The sequence below is a fragment of the Schistocerca americana genome, chromosome 3 (genome assembly GCF_021461395.2).
Source record: "Schistocerca americana isolate TAMUIC-IGC-003095 chromosome 3, iqSchAmer2.1, whole genome shotgun sequence".
Lineage (NCBI taxonomy): Eukaryota > Metazoa > Arthropoda > Insecta > Orthoptera > Acrididae > Schistocerca > Schistocerca americana.
This window is the reverse complement of record NC_060121.1, coordinates 649843068-649864457: the sequence shown is the minus strand read 5'-3', so window position 1 is coordinate 649864457 and position 21390 is coordinate 649843068. Positions and strand designations below refer to the sequence as shown.

The window sequence follows — 21390 nt, the reverse complement described above, 5'->3', positions numbered from 1 at the left end:
CAGCAGATTCGACCCTCATGTCTCCTGTCTTCTCGACCTGTTATCATCGGGGACACTTCCGTCCATATGGGAAGCCTCCTCCTCGAGACTTTACGGCCAGTCAAACAACACCTATGGACATTAGCAATCTACAGGCCACCTCCATCAAGACCTGTGCTGAAAATTCAAAGGGGGGAAAAGTTTTGTGACTCACCGATCTTTCAAAGTGCCGCACGCAGTTACGTGCGTCCTCTACATGCGGCACTGTCTGACAGCCATGCAGCAACAGCGCCACGTAAGCGGCCAGCCAGCCAGCAGCCGCTAGACTTGGACTCAGTTATGATTTGACTGTTAAAGTGTACACACGTCTTACTCTGTTTACTTGATCTGTGACTTTCATGTATTGCGTCTTCCTTGAAATATATTTGTTCAACTTGAAGTTATAGCAAAAACTGCAGACGTATGATGTGAACTGACAGGTGTATGGTGATGATGTCGAAGCTGCAAGAGTTGTCACCTGCCCAGTGTCCCGTCTGCCATACTCAGGAGTGGAGCACAATTAATTCAAGGCCACTTGAAAAGTTAATTTTTGACCAGAAGTCCAAACTAGCTCAACTCTGCATGAATTTCTCCATGGATACGAGGTGGAATCCAAAATTTTCGGGACTGGTGCTGCCATCTGGAAAGTAGGAGTAGTAGATTTTTGCACTGCTAGGTAGCGAAAGCTGCATATCTGATGACTCAGTGTACGGCATTCAGCTGGGAGGACATGTTGCGTGTCCACAGTGATTTCCGTAATACTCTGTGTTTGGTGTGTGGTGATTTTACGATAGATCTGTGAACAGAATAGCACATGTGTATCAGATTCTGTGCAAATCTCAGGTAAAGTGCTACGGAGACCCTTTCAATGATTCAACAAATGTTTGGGGGACAGAGCATGAGTGGTACATGTGTGTTTGTGAGTGGGAGAGCCGAGGCTCTCCAAGACCTAAAAAAGCATGACAGGTGAAGAGCAAAGTGAAGAGCATGATCATCGTTTTCTTTGATACCAAGAGAATTGTGCACAAAGAATTCGTCCCACCCAACCAAACAGTGAATTCTGCATATTACTGTGATGTTTTGTGACAGCTCCGTGAAAACGTGCAGCGACAACAGCCCAAACTTTGGAATCAATGGAACTGGCTGCTGCATCACGACAATGCACCCTGTCACACGTCCTTGCTCACCAGGACCTTTTTGGCAAAAAACAACATGGCGGTTGTACCCCACCCACCGTACTTGCCAGATTTGGCACCTTGTGACTTCGCACTATTCCCAAAACTGAAACTCAAGTTGAAAGGTCATCGGTTCGGCACTCTAGAGAGGATTCAAGAGGCATCGCTGGCAGTGATAAACACCCTCAAAGAACAGGACATCCAGAAAACGTTTGACCAGTGGCAGAAACACTGGGACCAGTGGGTACGTGCGGATGGGAACTACTTCGAAGGTGATGGTGACCATTAGTCCAAAGGTAAGCTTTTCAACAGATGGCAGCACCAGTCCCAAAAATTTTGGATAGCACCCCATGCAGAAGAGATAAGCGACTTTACTCTCCAATTGCCCAGAAGCGAGTGCCCTGACCTCTATTTCACCACAACATAGATATGCATCCCGTTGCTCTCGAAAATTGACAGTCCTGGCATAGCAATGAAACTAGCACCAATCATGACTCCAAGACAGATGCTCTCTGCTTCCACTACAACAAACGGAAAACACCATGCACCAATCTCAAGGCGCCCACCAAGACTGAAAGGTGACTAGATGTGTAAATTTGTTGGTGTATGTGCAGTGCCTGTCCAGCAGGTGTACCACAGAGCCAGTTGGCAATTGCTGGAAATTCTAATACCTGAAGCAGTGCAGGCACCATAGCCCAGCATCTGCTGCATGGCTACAAAACAAGGCTTCTAGCAACACAAGAGAGCAAGCAGTAAAGCGATTTGGCTGATGCAGAGCAGGGGCAACCTGACAGCAACTTAAAAGATGGACTGTGACTTTGAGGCCCTTCAGCACTTTTACATTTTGTCCTCACTTCCTTCTGGGAAAGTTACTGACTTGCCATACTGACGCAATCCCCAGCCACCCTGCCTCGTCTGAATGCAACCACGGTGTATGAAGGTGAAACATAGTATTAAGAAAAATCCCCTCATTGATGGAATTCGTACCTCGTGCTCCATAAAAGATATAAAATGACAACATGTAAGTTATGTTCTATTTGCATATTGAATTACTAAAACAAAAGGGAAAGGAACTGATGGGTTTTCCAATGAGAGTGGAGGGGCCAGAAGGACCTGTCACCTTTCAACTGGACAAACTAAATTGAAATCTGTCACCTGCAGTAGATGACATGCCCCCATATTATTGAGGTTTGGAGGAACGTATCATGACAAAATTATTCCACGTTTTATTCTAGATACATGAGATGTGAAATACAATAAAGACTTCAAGGAAAATGTAATAATCCTAGTTCAAAAGAAGGAAGACAAGAATATGACGTAACTATCAGTGTAATAAGGCATGGTTGAAGAATGAACAAATTATTTACAGAAGAATGGAAGCAGAGATCATGTAAAATTGTTGGGTTCAAGGGAAGTCTAGAACACATGAGGCATTGCACACTGATCCTACAACTTATCTCAGAAGGTAGATTAAAAAAAAGGGGAAGCTACATTTATAAGATTAATATTATTGTTGTGGTCTTCAGTCCTGAGACTGGTTTGATGCAGCTCTCCATGCTACTCTATCCTGTGCAAGCTTCTTCATCTCCCAGTACTTACTGCAACCTACATCCTTTAGAATCTGCTTAGTGTATTCATCTCTTGATCTCCCTCTACGATTTATACCGTCCACGCTGCCCTCCAATGCTAAATTTGTGATCCCTTGATGCCTCAGAACATGTCCTGCCAACCAATCCCTTCTTCTAGTCAAGTTGTGCCACAAACTCCTCTTCTCCCCAATTCTATTCAATACCTCATCATTAGTCATGTGATCTACCCACCTAATCTTCAGCATTCTTCTGTAGCACCACATGTTGAAAGCTTCTATTCTCTTCTTGTCCAAGCTATTTATCGTCCATGTTTCATTTGCATACATGGCTACACTCCATACAAATACTTTCAGAAATGACTTCCTGACACTTAAATCTATACTCGATGTTAGCAAATTTCTCTTCTTCAGAAACGCTTTCCTTGCCATTGCCAGTCTACATTTTATATCCTCTCTACTTCGACCATCATCAGGTATTTTGCTCCCCAAATAGAAAAACTCCTTTACTACTTTAAGTGTCTCATTTCCTAATCTAATTCCCTCAGCATCACCTGACTTAATTCGACTACATTCCATTATCGTCGCCCCTTTTGCTTTTGTTGATGTTCATCTTATACCCTCCTTTCAAGACACTGTCCATTCTGTTCAACTGCTCTTCCAAGTCCTTTGCTGTCTCTGACAGAATTACAATGTCATCGGCAAACCTCAAAGTATTTATTTCTTCTCCATGGATTTTAATACCTACTCCGAATTTTTCTTTTGTTTCCTTTACTGCTTGCTCAATATACAGATTGAATAACATCGGGGAGAGGCTACAACCCTGTCTCACTCCCTCCCCAACCACTGCTTCCCTTTCATGCCCCTCGTCTCTTATAACTGCCATTTGGTTTCTGTACAAATTGTAAATAGCCTTTCGCTCCCTGTTATTTTACCCCTGCCACCTTTAAAATTTGAAAGAGAGTATTCCAGTCAACATTGTCTAAAGCTTTCTCTAAGTCTACAAATGCTAGAAATGTAGGTTTGTCTTTCCTTAATCTTTCTTCTAAGATAAGTCGTAAGGTCAGTATTGCCTCACGTGTTCCAACATTTCTACGGAATCCAAACTGATCTTCACCGAGGTCGGCTTCTACCAGTTTTTCCATTCGTCTGTAAAGAATTTGTGTTAGTATTTTGCAGCTGTGACTTATTAAACTGATAGTTCGGTAATTTTCACATCTGTCAACACCTGCTTTCTTTGGGATTGGAATTATTATATTCTTCTTGAAGTCTGAAGGTATTTCACCTGTCTCATACATCTTGCTCACCAGATGGTAGAGTTTTGTCAGGACTGGCTCTCCCAAGGCCATCAGTAGTTCTAATGGAATGTTGTCTACTGCCGGGGCCTTGTTTCAACTCAGATCTTTCAGTGCTCTGTCAAACTCTTCACACAGTATCATATCTCCCATTTCATCTTCATCTACATCCTCTTCCATTTCCATAATATTGTCCTCAAGTACATCGCCCTTGTATAGACCCTATATATACTCCTTCCACCTTTCTGCTTTCCCTTCTTTGCTTAGAACTGGGTTTCCATCTGAGCTCTTGATATTCATACAAGTGGCTCTCTTTTATCCAAAAGTCTCTTCAATTTTCCTGTAGGCAGTATCTATCTTATGCCTAGTGAGATAAGCCTCCACATCCTTACATCTGTCCTCCAGCCATCCCTGCTTAGCCATTTTGCACTCCCTGTCGATCTCATTTTTTAGATGTTTGTATTTCGTTTTGCCTGCTTCATTTACTGCATTTTTATATTTTCTCCTTTCATCAATTAAATTCAATATTTCTTCTGTTACCCAAGGATTTCTACTAGCCCTCATCTTTTTACCTACTTGATCCTGTGCTGCCTTCACTATTTCATCCCTCAGAGCTACCCAATCTTCTACTGTATTTCTTTTCCCCATTCCTGTCAATTGTTCCCTTATGCTCTCCCTGAAACTCTGTACAACCTCTGGTTCTTTCAGTTTATCCAGGACCCATCTCCTTAAATTCCCACCTTTTTGCACTTTCTTCAGTTTTAATCTACAGGTCATAACCAATAGATTGTGATCAGAGTCCACATCTGCCTCTGGAAATGTCTTACAGTTTAAAACCTGGTTCCTAAATCTCTGTCTTACCATTATATAATCTATCTGATAGCTGTTAGTATCTCCAGGATTCGTCCATGTATACAACCTTCTTTTATGATTCTTGAACCAAGTGTTAGCTATGATTAAGTTATGCTCTGTGCAAAATTCTACCAGACGGCTTCCTCTTTCATTTCTTACCCCCAATCCATATTCACCTTTCTATGTTTCCTTCTCTCCCTTTTCCTACTCTCGAATTCCAGTCACCCATGACTATTAAATTTTCGTTTCCCTTCACTACCTCAATAATTTCTTTTATCTCATCATACATTTCATCAATTTCTTCATCATCTGCAGAGCTAGTTGGCATATAAACTTGTACTAATGTAGTAGGCATGGGCTTCGTGTCTATCTTGGCTACAATAATGCGTTCACTATGCTGTTTGTAGTAGCTTACCTGCAATCCTATTTTTTATTCATTATTAAACCTACTCCTGCATTACCCCTATTTGATTTTGTATTTATAACCCTGTGTTCACCTGACCAAAAGTCTTGTTCCTCCTGCCACCGAACTTCACTAATTCCCACTATATCTAACTTTAACCTATCCATTTCCCTTTTTAAATTTTCTAACCTACCTGCCTGATTAAGGGATCTGACATTCCACGCTCCGACCCGTAGAACGCCAGTTTTCTTTCTCCTGATAATGACATCCTCTTGAGTAGTCCCCGCCCAGAGATCCGAATGGGGGACTATTTTACCTCCGGAATGTTTTACCCAAGACGACGCCATCATCATTTAACCATACAGTAAAGCTGCATGCCCTCAGGAAAAATTATGGCTGTAGTTTCCCCTTGCTTTCAGCCGTTCGCAGTACCAGCACAGGAAGGCCGTTTTGGTTAATGTTACAAGGCCAGATCAGTCAATCATCCAGACTGTTGCCCCTGCAACTACTGAAAAGGCTGCTGCCCCTCTTCAGGAACCACACGTTTGTCTGGCCTCTCAACAGATACCCCTCCATTGTGGTCGCACCTATGGTACGGCCATCTGTATCGCTGAGGCATGCAAGCCTCCCCACCAACAGCAAGATCCATGGTTCATGGGGGGAGGATAAGATTAATAGATTTATAGAAATCTTTGACAATAGTAACTGGACTACACTCTGAAATTCTGAAGGTAGAAGGGATAAAATACAGGGAGTTAAAGGTTATCTACAACTTTTGCAGAAAGCAGATGGAGCTATAGGAGTTGAATGAAATGTAAGGGGGGAGGTATTTGAGAAATGGATGAGACAGTGTTGTTGCCTATCTCAGGGGTTATTGAATCAGTTCAGTGAGCAGGCAGTAAAGAAAACTGAGGAGAAATGTGGAAATACAATAAAAGTTAGGGGAGAAGAAGTAAAAGCTTTAAAAGTTTGTGGATCACATTGTAATTCTGTTGAAGAGAGCAAAGGACTTGGAATATAAGTTAAATGGAATTGATGGTGTCTTGGAAAAGAGGCTGTGAGATGAACATCAACAAAAGTAAACAAGGATAATAAAATGGAATTAGATTATTAAATGAAGTACACAAAGTGCTATATGAATTTTACTAACAAATTATGGCTGAAGAACAGAGGATATAAACACAGATTGGCAATAGCAAGAAAAGCATTTCTGAAGAAGAGGAATTTGTTAATGACTAATATAAATTAAAGGCTCAGTTGTCATTGAGGCAATACAATTTGCCATACGACACATTACAGTAAATGTCATATGTGCAATAATGTGCAACAGTTACCCATGCCACATTATTGTTAGAACTTGCCTGCAAAAGGCAAAGAGCCCGAGTTGAAGTCTCAGTCCAGCATGCGGTTTTAATCTTCCAGAAAGTTTGATATCATTGCACACACTGCTGCAGAGTGAAAAGTTCATTCTAGAAACATCCTCCAGCCTGTGGCTAATCCACATCTCCACAGTTCCGCTTCTTCCTGGAGTACTAGTCATGCAAGTTTTGCAGAAGAGCTTATGTGAAGTTTGGGAGGTAGGAGATGAGGTAGTGGTGAAAGTAAAGCTGTGAGGGCAGGTCATGAGCTGTGCTGGGGTAGCTCAGTCAGTAGAGCACTTCCCGGTGAAAGGCAAAGGTCCTGAGTTTCAGTCTCAGTCAGGCACACCATTTTGATATACCAAGAAGTTTCATATCGGCACACACTCCATTGCAGAGTGAAAACTTCATTCTGCACATTCGTGTTCCCACAGAAGTAATATGACAAATAACAAGACACAACAGGCGGCAATAGCCTTGTATGTGGCACGTCAGTGCTATCCTCATCATGGACGACTTCCAAATACGTCGTGTTTTTACCTGTGAGTGGAAAGAGGTATAGCTCTCCTTCCAGTGGTAGAAACAATTTCGATTTGTTAGTGACATTTGGTATGCCACACTGTATGACCTAAAATGCATCATATGTGAAGTGGCTGGCGACTACATTTTTTATTGCAAACTTTTCTAAATATGTGCTGTGGTTTGCTTAATTTCGAAGTATCACAATAACTATGGACAATAATAGAAAGTAAACCAGGTCATTATCAAGTTGTAATGTTAGACTATAAGATGCAAAAAAATCAATTATTCACTAAATGGTTTCCTCAAAATTGAATGAAAAAGATTGCGAAGCGGAGAACATGAGTGAATACCAAATCAGTGATTTTTAAATTTTTGTTTTGTCCAGTAAGTAAATGGAGACAGATGCAGCATTGCTTCATCCACATAAAACAGTTTTTTTAGACACATCAGATGACATGAAATTTCCCTTCTCTTGTATCGTGTGATACAGGTGTGTGAATCAATCAGCATTTCATGTTGCACTGGTTGATACAACAGAAAATCATATCAATGTTTTATCGCTGTCATGCAAGATTGAACAAGTTAAATTGTTTTATGTTTCCACATGCTCCACCATTGTAGGTGACTTCTGTGTCATAATGCAAGTCACATTGCATATTTTATCACATATTCCATTGCTGCAGTAAGAACTACATCTGAGACTTAAGAAATCTTTCCTGAAAGTATTTGTGTGGAATGTTGCCTCATTCAGAAGTAAAATATATGCAATAAAGAGTATAGAAAAGAAAAGAATAGAAGCATTTGGAGTATGGAGCTTTAGAAGAATGCTGAAGATTAGAGGGCGGGAAAGTTAACTAATAAAATTGTACTGAATTGAACCAAGGAAAAAAAGAAATGTATAACTCAACATAAGTAATATAAGGGCTTGATTGATACACCTGATGCCATACGTCCACCAGCATCCACAAGCTCTACTTTATTTAGTACAGAACTCCACCGACAAACTTCTTTCAGAAATTGTTGAGGAATACCTTCTGAGTATTTTGGTATAAGTGACCCATGGTCTCTGGTGGCTTGTTAAGAGTTTTTGTTTTATGTGTTGTCCCAGATAGCCTTGTATCTGAATTGGACTGAAAACGGTGCAAATGTCAATGGTATGCACTTTGTGCCTTGTCAGAGTACTTGCTGTTAACAAAAGTAATACCCATTTTGCTCTTCGCCTTCAGTACTGCTTGGTTCTGTCTTAGGTTTGTTTTTCTGACAGTTTAAATTGTACATCAGCAGTGATGCACAGCTGTATGGATAGGTTTACTGATGAAGAGTTAGCCCATATGCACCTTATGTATGGACTCACAGAATTTATGGAAGAGCAGCCTAATCATGCTATGCTGAACTGTTCCCACAGTGATGGCAGGCGCATCAAAGTACAGTGTTACATCTAAGGGTTGTTGCATTACTCTGTTTTGTTTGTTGTACATGCATATTACAGGCTTCTTCATTATTGTGAAGGTATTATCACAGAAACAAGGGTGATTGTGGGAACAAACCGAATAAATCACAATTGCATTATTACTCTGTAACGAGCCACGAGAGGCCACGGGCCCCTTATATGAAAATACTGAGGAGGTATCCCTAAAGAACCTCTGAAAGTTTGTCAGTCGAGTTCTGGTTCATCCCATATAGTGCAGTACTATGCATTAATTTGTGTTTTTTTACTGAGTTGACACCGCTGTACAGGAAATCAGGCACAGCATCTAGTTCAATTTCTTTGATTTTGTCTTTTGAAACTTTACTATTTTGTCTTTTGAAACTTTATCTTCAGCAGAGTATTTATTATTAATTCTTATGAAATTTTATTGTCACACTACATCCATTATAAATTTGACTGCTAATATTTATTTTGTTGTGAACATTGAGACATCCTTTATCATATAATATGAGCACAAATGGTTTTAGTTCAAATGGATCCCTTTCCGCAACTTTCAAAACGCTGTAGAAATAACACCACTGGTCATAATGACGTCAAATTGCTATGGAACATTATCGGAGATGGGGGAAAACGTATGGCAGAAGGAAAAAATAGTGTGAAAATTGATCAATAGATGGTGCTGTATGTGTCAGAATACATAAATGAAAACACCTGTCATGCATACGACCCATTGAAGTTGGTATAAACACACTGGGTACACAACTTTTCCTCCTTTGCATCTGCGACATTTGCCATGACTGTCTCAATGCAGGATCATGCTCTGCTTGTAAAGCTGTATTACAAGAATGATGACTGTGCACACATCGCTCTGTAGAAGTTCCGGACACTGAAGAGTTTGAAAAAAGATGTTGGTCCAATGACTGCCTTGGGTCTGGAGAAAATGATTCAGAAATTTTAAAAGACAGGTTCTTTTGGTGTACAACCTGGTAGAGGGAGGAAACGAACTGATTCAACATTGGTGGAAGCAGTGGCCACAGCAATGCAGGAGGAGACGAGTGGTGGTGTGCACACGTGTAGTGCATGGAGAAGTGCCAGAACATTGGACATACCTGTGAGCACAGTGCACAAAATGCTACAAAACATCCTTCTTTGCTATCCATCCAAAATTACCAACGTGCACGAGTTACTCCCCGTTGACCTGCCAGCAAGAGAGACCCTTGCTTTAGAATTTCTTGCTTGCAGGGAAGTGGGCAATGATTGGCCGTGGAAGATTTTGTGGACAGACAAAGCACACTTCCATCTGACAGGATACGTTAATACTCAGAATTGTTGAATATGGGCAATGAAAAATCCACACCACTTCATCCTGAAAAGGAAAGTGGTGCGGGTTTACAGCATCGTTTATCATATGGCCATATTTTTTCGAAGAGACAGGTGCTTCCGGTCATGTTACCTGTACCGTCACTGATAAGCACTATGAGTGTCTTTTTGCACAACCATGTCATTCCAGTTCTCCAGCAGCATGGATGTGTGGATGGGATCATTTTTATGCAAGATGGCCCAACTCTGCACATTGCAAATCCAGTAAAGCAGCTGCTGAAGTGCCATTTCGGAAATGCTAGAATTGTCAGCCGCCATTTCCCTACAGTCTGGCCATCCCGATCACCTGATCTTAATCTGTGTGACTTCTGGCTGTGGGGCTATCTGAAAGATGTTGTGCTTTCTGATTGCAAACTTAGATGCATTGAAGGCACACATTGTGCAACACATTCTGAATGTGACCCTGGAAATACTTTGATAAGATGTAGAACATACTGTTTCTCAATTTCAACTTGTTCCAGAAAATGGGGGACAGCATATTGAACATGTTTTGCGAAAGTCACACGGAAATTAATAATCTGATATGACTTTGATTGGTTCTTTTTACGTGGTTTTTGGCCTCAGGACAATTGAAAATCGATGTGATTGATGCTTTTTATGCGGTATTTGGCCGCAGGACAATTAAAAACTGATGTGAGTGATGCTTTTTATGCAGTTCTTGGCCTCAGGACAATTAAAAACTGATTTTTCCCATCCCATGTGATACGACATTGCTGTGGTGGATGGGCTTACATAACCAATAGAATCATACCTGTACACCCATGAACACTGAGTAGTACAATTTGTTTAACATCAGATGTACACCTTAGGCAATGTTGTATGATTCATTGGTTATTTGTAGTCGACCACTATTAAATTATGACGCTTACAGCACCATCTATTGCTACATTTTGTTGCTATTGCCATACGTTTATCCCCTTCTCCAATTATATTCTGTTGCAATTTGACATCATTATGACCAGTGGTGTTATTTCTACAGCGGTTTGAAAGTTTAACTTTAATTATAATCACCCTGTGTTTTTAGTGTTTACCTTATTAGTGTGTCTTTTACAAAATATGACTTATCTTTTCAAAATTTTTGTTCCAGATACTTTTATTGGCAGCGTTATTTCTCTTTGCATGGAAAGAAGAGGCATACAAAAGACAGCCACAAATATTGACAATAACAGGGTAATGATGCAGTTTATTCTGCCATTAAATGAAATTATTGTTGATTTTCATGATGAGTTAAAATCTGTATCATCAGGCTATGCAAGTTTTGATTATGAAGACCATGGATATGTCCCATCACAGCTGGTAAAGGTAAGAAAAATGCCCTCACTGTATTGATCTCATGGTACGTCTAGCTTGCATTTGTGTGTTATTCTAATGTTGGGTTTTAATCTGGCTCAGTTGATACTGACAATGGCTGTGGTACCTCATGATCCTGGACACCGACAATTTTCAATAAAAAATTTATTTTAATGTGACTATGTTTGGTTCCAGTATGTAATTCCATTCTGATGATATTGCCCTTAGGTTCATAAAAGTTTCTATTGGATATTCATAAAACCAAGCAGTTGCTAACGTTAATTTTTTCAATTACTAAATTAAAATTTCACATGATAGAGGAAATTTTCTTCTAATACAGAAACATCACCAACTTGCCAGAATGAGATTTTCACTCTGCAGCGGAGTGTGCGCTGATATGAAACTTCCTGGCAGGTTAAAACTGTGTGCCCGACCGAGACTCGAACTCGGGACCTTTGCCTTTCGCGGGCAAGTGCTCTACCAACTGAGCTACCGAAGCACGACTCACGCCCGGTACTCACAGCTTTACTTCTGCCAGTACCTCGTCTCCTACCTTCCAAACTTTACAGAAGCTCTCCTGCGAACCTTGCAGGACTAGCACTCCTGAAAGAAAGGATATTGCGGAGACATGGCTTAGCCACAGCCTGGGGGATGTTTCCAGAATCAGATTTTCACTCTGCAGCGGAGTGTGCGCTGATATGAAACTTCCTGGCAGGTTAAAACTGTGTGCCCGACCGAGACTCGAACTCGGGACCTTTGCCTTTCGCGGGCAAGTGCTCTACCAACTGAGCTACCGAAGCACGACTCACGCCCGGTACTCACAGCTTTACTTCTGCCAGTACCTCGTCTCCTACCTTCCAAACTTTACAGAAGCTCTCCTGCGAACCTTGCAGGACTAGCACTCCTGAAAGAAAGGATATTGCGGAGACATGGCTTAGCCACAGCCTGGGGGATGTTTCCAGAATGAGATTTTCACTCTGCAGCGGAGTGTGCGCTGATATGAAACTTCCTGGCAGGTTAAAACTGTGTGCCCGACCGAGACTCGAACTCGAACCCGAACCCGAGTTCGAGTCTCGGTCGGGCACACAGTTTTAACCTGCCAGGAAGTTTCATCACCAACTTGACCTTGCAAGATATCAGCCCCAGCAGGCAATCTCATGTGAAAATTTGGCCTGTAATTCTAACAATAAGCAGTTATGCTCAAAGTACAGCTTTTAAACTTATGAGTGCAATGGTTGTTTATCATTTGCTCCACCTTTCTGTAACCACCCAATGCCTGAGCACGAAGTATTATACATGAGAGTGAGTGAGAGATGTGTGAAATACTGCTTTGACATTGGTAACATGTTTTGTTTGTGGTGTCAAAGTGTGTGGTTTTTTATATTCTGTATACTGTAGCTGGTGCCAGTGATCTCTTTCCTTTGAACATTTTTATGTTGCAATTCACAAATGCAGTTTAAATGGAAATGAACGAGTGTGTCCTTCAAGAAGTAGCATAGTATTCTTTAATTATTAACATTGCTGTTTTGTGTTTTTTCTTTGAATTTTAAACCTGGCACTGTTAAAATGAAGTACATTTGCAGGAAATGCACTATTCTTCAATGTGATTGGCACAATTAAATTGTAAATCAAAAATCATTAATTACATTCCATAATAATTCAATTACATTCCATAATAATTCTTTAGTTGCTTAGTTTTATTCAAATTGATATATATGCTGTATATGCTGTAGAATATCAATACGAACAGATTATGAAAATAATACCAAATATATAAGTGTGTGAGGTTAACATTACATATTATTTTTTGTGCAGAATAACTTGTTCTCGAACAGGATTTCGAAAACACGTTGGGCACATGTGTCCACCTCCACCCTCTTCTTCCCTAGCCTTCACCGTCCCACAAATAATAGGGCTTTGGTTGTCATTCTGCTGTAAAGTACTTCATGCTCAGCCATTAGGCAGCTACACTGGGATGGAGCGAGTGACAAACAACCAGTGCACTTATAAGTTTAAATGCTGTAGTTCCAGAAGGTCATGACTGTGTACTATCAGAATTATGGCATGAAATCTCATGCAGGATTGATTGCTGGGGCTGATGTCTTGCAAATGTGTTTTCCCTCCCCCTTCGTTAAAATGTGGGGTCAAGTTGATGACATTTCTGTGTAAGACACACACACAGATAAGTATCACTACATGTGGAAAATTATGCCACAAACTGTGCAGCTCTCGTGTGTGTGGTGTAATCAGATGAATGGTAGTATTTGTTGTTAATAGATGTCACAGTCATGATAAATAGTAGAAATTCAGTCGCTTTAAAAATTGATGACAATAACTGTGCTATTACCTTTTTTTTTTTTTTTTTTTTTTTTTTTTTTTTTTTTTTTTTTTTTTTTCAGCTTACAATAATGCTTAATGGTGTTGCCGTGGATGAACTCAGTACGATTGTACATATATCCAAAGCAGTAAGTTGTGGACGCAAAATGTGCGAAAAATTGAAAGAGATTATTCCAAGACAGATGATACAGGTAAACCATATATTTATGTCATTTAACTGGTATAAAGTTGCATTTCAAGAACAGACAGTCCATGCATCTTATGAAATTCAATCAGCAAGTTTGCAGATCACACACAGTTCTCACCAAGGAAAATTTCAAAATATGTGGAATATTCTTGAGATTCACTAAAGGTATATGTGACACAAATCTAAAAACACCAACTTTGTCAAATGGTTAAGACAAGGGAAAATAATAGGCATATGCAGTTAAGGTGAGGGTGAATATGCTTCAGGGAGGAAAATCACTACAGAAGAGAATTGTTACAACAGAGACAAATACATTGATAAATGGAAAAAATATGAAAATAAAAAGTTGAGTATGTTAATATAAAAGAAATGGGTAATCACAGGTGTAACTGTGCCAGCAAGTGTGCAGAAGAATGTTGGTGAAACACAGAATTGATAATGAAAGATCCAGAAGATAGTAGATAGTATCCAGATGTCTTTTTATGTCCATTGACTTCAGGGAAATGTTCAATACAATGTTATCCAGTTATCTGATGAACAGAGTATAAGGTTAAGCAATATTGGATGTACTCATACTCTGTGATTTGATTGAAGCATATACATTCTTGACAGACATAAATCGTTAAGCATTAAAGTTGCTTCAGGCATACCCCAAAGGAGGGTTATAGTACCATTACTGATCATGATATACTTGTGTTTGGAGCTTAAAATGTTTTAAATCCAAAAATGACATTCTCAGAAAATTGAATTTGAAAAGTTGATGGACTATGGTAATACAAATTATTAAGATAAGATGTGGCAAATGAATAAAATTAATATTTTATATTATTTCTTACAATGCTGTTCAGTTTCGCTTTCTGCCTTTATTTGGCATGAAGATGAGAGAGTTGCAAGACAACTTGTATTTAACTCACCTAACATTGATGAACCGGCAACTATTGTATGGATTTTGGCTTTTATACATTACATAGCATTCTTTTAATATTGTTTCTTCTTTTTCTTAACATACAAGTTACAGAAAAATATAAAACAGTGAAATGTATTGTGAACTATCAGAGAAATTTTGCTACAGCTGACACGCATGTACTAGACCCAACTACTTGCTTCCAGATAGTTTGAATTGACAGAATTAGAATTAATGATGCACAAGATGCTGAGACATTGTTGATCCCCACTAAGAAACAGTTATCTTGTTGCTTAATCATTTTTGGTAAGTATGATAGTAGACTTCCCTAATATTAGCAGATGTCATAAATTCTCAATAAAATTTGTGAAATTCTGGTAATAAAAATTCCGTACAAACCAATACATCCATCTTCTTTTCCTGCAGAATGAAGTGAGTCCCTGTGCACTTCTTTGACAGAGAAAGACTGCCAACTTTCCTCCATCTCCTAAAATTCACAGATTTAAATGGTTCAGTGTAATAGAGTGTTTCTTTGTATAACAGTATTTAACAAAACTCTTTAGTGAAGTGTCTCATTTCTTCAGCTGACATGATTGATCATTGCTGCCTACTTTGTGCTGCCTTAATTTTATTGAACCAATTCTATAAAAAATGAATGGCTTGTTTTTTACTACAGTGCTGAATCATCTGTGACAAGGCAAGCAGCTGTTTGATCGAACCATAAATAAGCTTATTTTTTATTTTGATAAGGCTGTTTGAAACAGGAGATACGATACTGCGTGAAGAGTTTGACAGAGCACTGAAAGATCTGAGTTGAAACAAGGCCCCGGGAGTAGACAACATCCATTAGAACTACTGATGGCCTTGGGAGAGCCAGTCCTGACAAAACTCTGCCATCTGGTGAGCAAGATGTATGAGACAGGTGAAATACCTTCAGACTTCAAGAAGAATATAATAATTCCAATCCCAAAGAAAGCAGGTGTTGACAGATGTGAAAATTACCGAACTATCAGTTTAATAAGTCACAGCTGCAAAATACTAACACAAATTCTTTACAGACGAATGGAAAAACTGGTAGAAGCCGACCTCGGTGAAGATCAGTTTGGATTCCGTAGAAATGTTGGAACACGTGAGGCAATACTGACCTTACGACTTATCTTAGAAGAAAGATTAAGGAAAGACAAACCTACATTTCTAGCATTTGTAGACTTAGAGAAAGCTTTTGACAATGTTGACTGGAATACTCTCTTTCAAATTCTGCAGGTGGCAGGGGTAAAATAACAGGGAGCGAAAGGCTATTTACAATATGTACAGGAACCAGATGGCAGTTATAAGAGACGAGGGGCGTGAAAGGGAAGCAGTGGTTGGGAAGGGAGTGAGACAGGGTTGTAGCCTCTCCCCGATGTTATTCAATCTGTATATTGAGCAAGCAGTAAAGGAAACAAAAGAAAAATTCGGAGTAGGTATTAAAATCCATGGAGAAGAAATAAAAACTTTGAGGTTTGCCGTCGACATTGTAGTTCTGTCAGAGACTGCAAAGGACTTGGAAGAGCAGTTGAACGGAATGGACAGGTCTTGAAAGGAGGATATAAGATGAACATCAACAAAAGCAAAACGAGGATAATGGAATGTAGTCGAATTAAGTCGGGTGATGCTGAGAGAGTTAGATTAGGGAATGAGACACAAAGTAGTAAAGGAGTTTTGCTATTTGGCGAGCAAAATAACAGATGATTGTCAAAGTAGAGAGGATATAAAATGTAGACTGGCAGTGGCAAGGAAAGCGTTTCTGAAGAAGAGAAATTTGTTAACATCGAATATAGATTTAAATGTCAGGAAGTCGTTTCTGAAAGTATTTGTATAGAGTGTAGCCACATATGGAAGTGAAACATGGACGATAAATAATTTGGACATGAAGCGAATAGAAGCTTTCAACATGTGGTGCTACAGAAGAATGCTGAAGATTAGATGGGTAGATCACATGACTAATGATGAGGTATTGAATAGAATTGGGGAGAAGAGGAGTTTGTGGCACAACTTGACAAGAAGAAGGAACTGGTTGGTAGGACATGTTCTGAGGCATCAAGGGATCACAAATTAAGCATTGGATGGCAGAAATCATAGAGGGAGACCAAGAGATGAATACACTAAGCAGATTCAGAAGGATGTAGGTTGCAGTAAGTACTTGGAGATGAAGAAGCTTGCACAGGATAGAGTAACGTGGCGAGAGCTGCATCTAACTAGTCTCAGGACTGAAGAACACAACAACAACAAGGCTGTTTGATGCATCATTCTTCAGATATATCCACCTTGACAGTAAAATTTTGTGATTAGTTGTTTTTAGTGATTCAGCAGGTCCAACATGCATGTTACAGCAACATGGGTGTTCCTGTTTTGTACACCACATACAGGGTGTCCCAGGAGGAATGGTTGTTATTCAGGGGTGTGACAAGAATGATCATTTAAAGCAAAAAGTCTAATAAGTATGGGCTCTAAAATGCATACCTTAAGAGCTGTATGCACTACTTCATCTTTGATACTGTGGAACAGATCTCTTCTACTGCAAGCTCTTTGCTTCCATATTTTGGAAGTGGTACTATGGATAAAAACAAGGAAAAAAAATGTCTAATAAACATGGGCTCTAACCTGCATATCTTGAGAGCTGTGAACACTTGTTTGATAGAAGAGATACGTTTCACAGTAGCAAAGTTGAACAAGTGCTCACAGCTCTTAAGGTAGGCACTTTAGAACCCTTGTTTACTGGACATCTCTTCTCTGCTCTGGGTCATACTGACCGCCTCTCAAAATGTGGAAAACAAATACTTTACAGTAAAAGATAAGAGATGTGTGTCACAGATTTGAAGATGAAGACATGCTCATAGCTCTTCAGCAGTGCATCTTAGATCCCATGTTTACTAGACTTTTTTTGCTTCAGTGGTCAGTCCTACTGTATCCTTGAATGTTGACCATTCCTCCTGGGACACCCTGTATGTGTAAATACATGCTTAGAGCCTTTACTTCAGATTTCATTTCCTGTGTGATGTACTGAAAGAAGCAAGATCCTGTCTTGTGTGTTCCTCAGTGAGAGGCCTTGCTGCCATTGAATTAAGAATTTTTGTCCACCTTGACAGTCATAGACAGTAAGATAAATCCCAGGTTACCATTTGTGGAAAGCGACTGAGTTATTTACTGTTGATGTTGACAGACACTGATATAAACAAATGTTATTGTCATTCTTGATGCATCAGCTTTCATCTTCAGCTGGCAGGTTTGTGATACTCATAAAGTTCTTTCTGTAACCCAGTTTGGTCGTCTATGAGGGGAATGATCTTTTTTTGAACTTTTGGTAGAGTTAGCATCTATATGTCTGCAGTCAGTATCCTTTGGCAGTTCAAAAATATCTTGTTGTAGCCCACAAATGGCATTAGGACCACTGGGTTGCCCATGTCATCTAGCAGAATCATCTTGCGCTGCTGCAACTTGCCACGTGCCACGTGCCACTCATTGTTTGTTGGAGACAGTGATCTTTATTGTAGGCAGTTGGATAAGTAACTTACAGGTTTCATGGAAAATCTCATCTGCCAGTTCTCAAGGGAACAAAGCTGCAATGTCCTCTACAGACTAGGTTAATTTACATTTGATGATACTTTTGGACTGAAATTCCTTCCTTTACCAAGTACCTTCACTGTATCACCCATTTGTCAGTACAGTAAAATGTTGTACAGCATCCTGGCTCTTGCTTAGGCTTTTCCTACATACAATTCAGTTTTGAGTACTCCTGTGCAGGTGATTCGGTGCACAAGGAACTCCTATTTTGAAGAGGCATTGAACATTCATTCATCCTCTCTCATATTGGAGCCACGTTTGGGCAACACATTATCCTCTTGGCCATTGGTTTGTTAATATGATGTTTGGTTTAAGCAAACTTATTATTGGGTCAGAGTGATGAGGAGAGAACTTTCCATTTGGTGGACCTCATCAAACTTGCGTACATCATATATTATCTCCTTCACATTAAAATGAAATGATATGTTTTCTTTGATTACTGTGACGTATTTATAAAATGAGATATGATTAAATCAGACAATGGAATGTAACAATATTAAGAAAAGGAAAGTTGCTACTCACCATACGTCGAAGATGCTGAGTTGCAGATAGGCACAACAAAAAGACTGTCACAAATAAGCTTTGGACCAGTAAGGCCTTCATCAAAAATGGATGACACACACACACACACACACACACACACACACAAATGCAACTCACACACACACACACACACACACACACACACACACACCAATGCAACTCACACACACATGACTGCAGTCTCTGCGGTTGCCAGAGACTGCAGTTCTGTGTATTTTTGACAAAGGCCTTGCTGGCTGAAAGCTTATTTGTGACAGTCTTTACATTGTGCCTATCTGTGACTCAACATATGGTGAGTAGCTACTTTCCTTTTATATAATAATGTGAGGTATGGTTAGACATATGTAGTACAGGCTCCAAATAAAGGACAAAATCTGCCTATAGCTTCTCACGTCTATCAAAGCGAACATTTCACCAATTTGTCAACAGATATCCTAAGTGGTGTCCACATCACTGTTGGACAGACACATGATGAAGCAAATGAAAATGTTGGCAAAAGGTCACAGTGGAGATGACTTGCTGCCCTTCACCATACCAGCACTTTTCACCCCCTTAGAAAAGAGACTCTGAAACAACCATTGGAATCCACCAAAACATGCACCAACACACATGGAGACACCTTAAAACCCTTAATTACCCCTAGGAACCTACCTTAAAATGACCACAAAGGTCATTAGAAGAACTGTGCTTTTCCAAATAAACTCATTTGGCAAAGTGAACCAGTCATTACCTCCAGACCTAAAAGAGATGTTATAATCGGTCATCATTCAGCTCCAGGAGTAATATCCCTGGGGCCTGCCTGTTAAAGATGGTGCATTGTTCACAGATTCTGGTGTTGTTACTATAAAAACTGCTAGACTGTAAGCCTTTGATCTCCTCGTATTTCATGTCACTAATCCCTATAGTCTAGCTTCAGTCTACTCACCTCTCTCTTCAAATTTTCCAATATTTCTATTATATTCAGACTTCCGAACAGTCATGTTCCAGCTTCTTGAACATTAATATTATTCGCACTTCTCCTGCGCATCTCCATTCTAGAAAGGAGAAATAGTTTACCTCCACAGAGGTATTTTTTTTTTTTTAAGTGATCATCATAAAGGCATTTGCTGTAGATTCAGTTTTATTTTTAATGCAGTGGACTCTTTTTGTCTTCAGTACTACCAGATATTTATTATAGTTGTTTCTCCAGCCTTTATGATTCCATTTCCCACCTAACATGAGCAAAGTGGCCTAAATATTTATTTTGCCCCTCCTACCTCTGAAAGACTACCAACAGGATGAGGTAGACTCCTTGCACCAATAATAACTAGTTACCGAAGCATGTGATGTATTTTTGTCAAATGTAATCTGATAATTAAAGTTAATACATATACGAGGTCTGTTCAAAAAATGCTGGGACTTGTCCAGAATTTTTCTGTGCTTACCTTTGACTTAGTGTGCATGGTCTCATTCGAAATACGCTCCTCCACAATTGATATTCTGCTCCAAACGCCGTTTCCGCTACTGGAAGCAGTCTTGGTATGCCTTATGCTGGATCGCATGAAGCACCTTCTTTGAATTTTCTTATATCCTGTCTATCTTTGCAATTCTTCGTCCTTTCAATGGGGTTTTCAACTTTTGAAATAGAATAAAGTACGCAGGGGACAGGTCTGGAGAGTACAGAGGATGAGACAGCACAGTGATTTGCTTTTTCTGTGCAATAGTCATGCACCAACAGAGATGAATGTGTGGGTGCGTTATTGTGATGCAAGAGCCCTGAAATGTCTTGCCAAATTTCAGGCTGTTTCCTTCTCACATTTTTGCGCAGGCATCGCAACACATCCCAATAGCACCGTTGATTAACAGTTTGTTCATGTGGTATGTATTCATGATGAACTAATCCAAAGTCAAAGAAGACTATTAGTATGGCTTTGACATTTGACTTGACCTGACAAACTTTTTTGGTCTTAGAGAACCTTTCCCTGCCCATTGTAAGGACTGAACCTTTGTCTCAACATCATGTCCATAAACCCACATCTCATCACCAGTTACAATTCACTTAAACAATGTCTCATTCTCATATGGGTGATCCAAAAACTCTTCACAGATTTTGAGGCGAAGAGCTTTCTGGTCTTGACTCGTGAGCCGTGGGACAACTTAGTGGCAACACAATGCATTCCAAGATGTGTCAGGATTTCATGACGTGATCCAACTGAAATGTTAAATTATTCTGCTCTCTCTCTCTCTCTCTCTCTCTCTCTCTCTCTCGGACAGTCAGTCTTCATTGCTCCTATAACTCTGCCATTTTGAAATTCGCAAACTGTGTGACACAACATTCTACTGAGTACCGCACTAAACAATAACCAGCAGACATACAACAGTGGCACTTGTGGCAGTTACACATTAAACACAGGCATGTGCAGGAATTTTGCTCCAATACACCATTGGTACGAAATTACAAAAGTTCAGAATTTTTGGGACAGGCCTCATGTCTGTATAAGGGTGAAAAGTATTGTAATGCCTTCGTATT

At 39.8% G+C, this 21390-nt stretch overlaps 2 protein-coding genes across 5 annotated transcripts in view; one reads left to right on the top strand and one right to left on the bottom strand.

The window, feature by feature from the left end:
- The window catches only part of LOC124607014 (methionine adenosyltransferase 2 subunit beta-like), a 68792-nt gene that overhangs the window by 21034 nt on the left and 26368 nt on the right, over positions 1 to 21390 (bottom strand). The window lies entirely within an intron of this gene.
- LOC124607013 (translation factor GUF1 homolog, mitochondrial) overlaps positions 1 to 21390 on the top strand; it is a 128570-nt gene that overhangs the window by 100205 nt on the left and 6975 nt on the right. For all 4 annotated transcript variants that reach the window (XM_047139168.1, XM_047139170.1, XM_047139169.1 and 1 more), the window contains 2 exons: positions 11105 to 11319; positions 13707 to 13835. In XM_047139168.1, coding sequence (XP_046995124.1) covers positions 11105 to 11319; positions 13707 to 13835 — 344 coding nt within the window. The remainder of the gene's footprint in view (positions 1 to 11104; positions 11320 to 13706; positions 13836 to 21390) is intronic.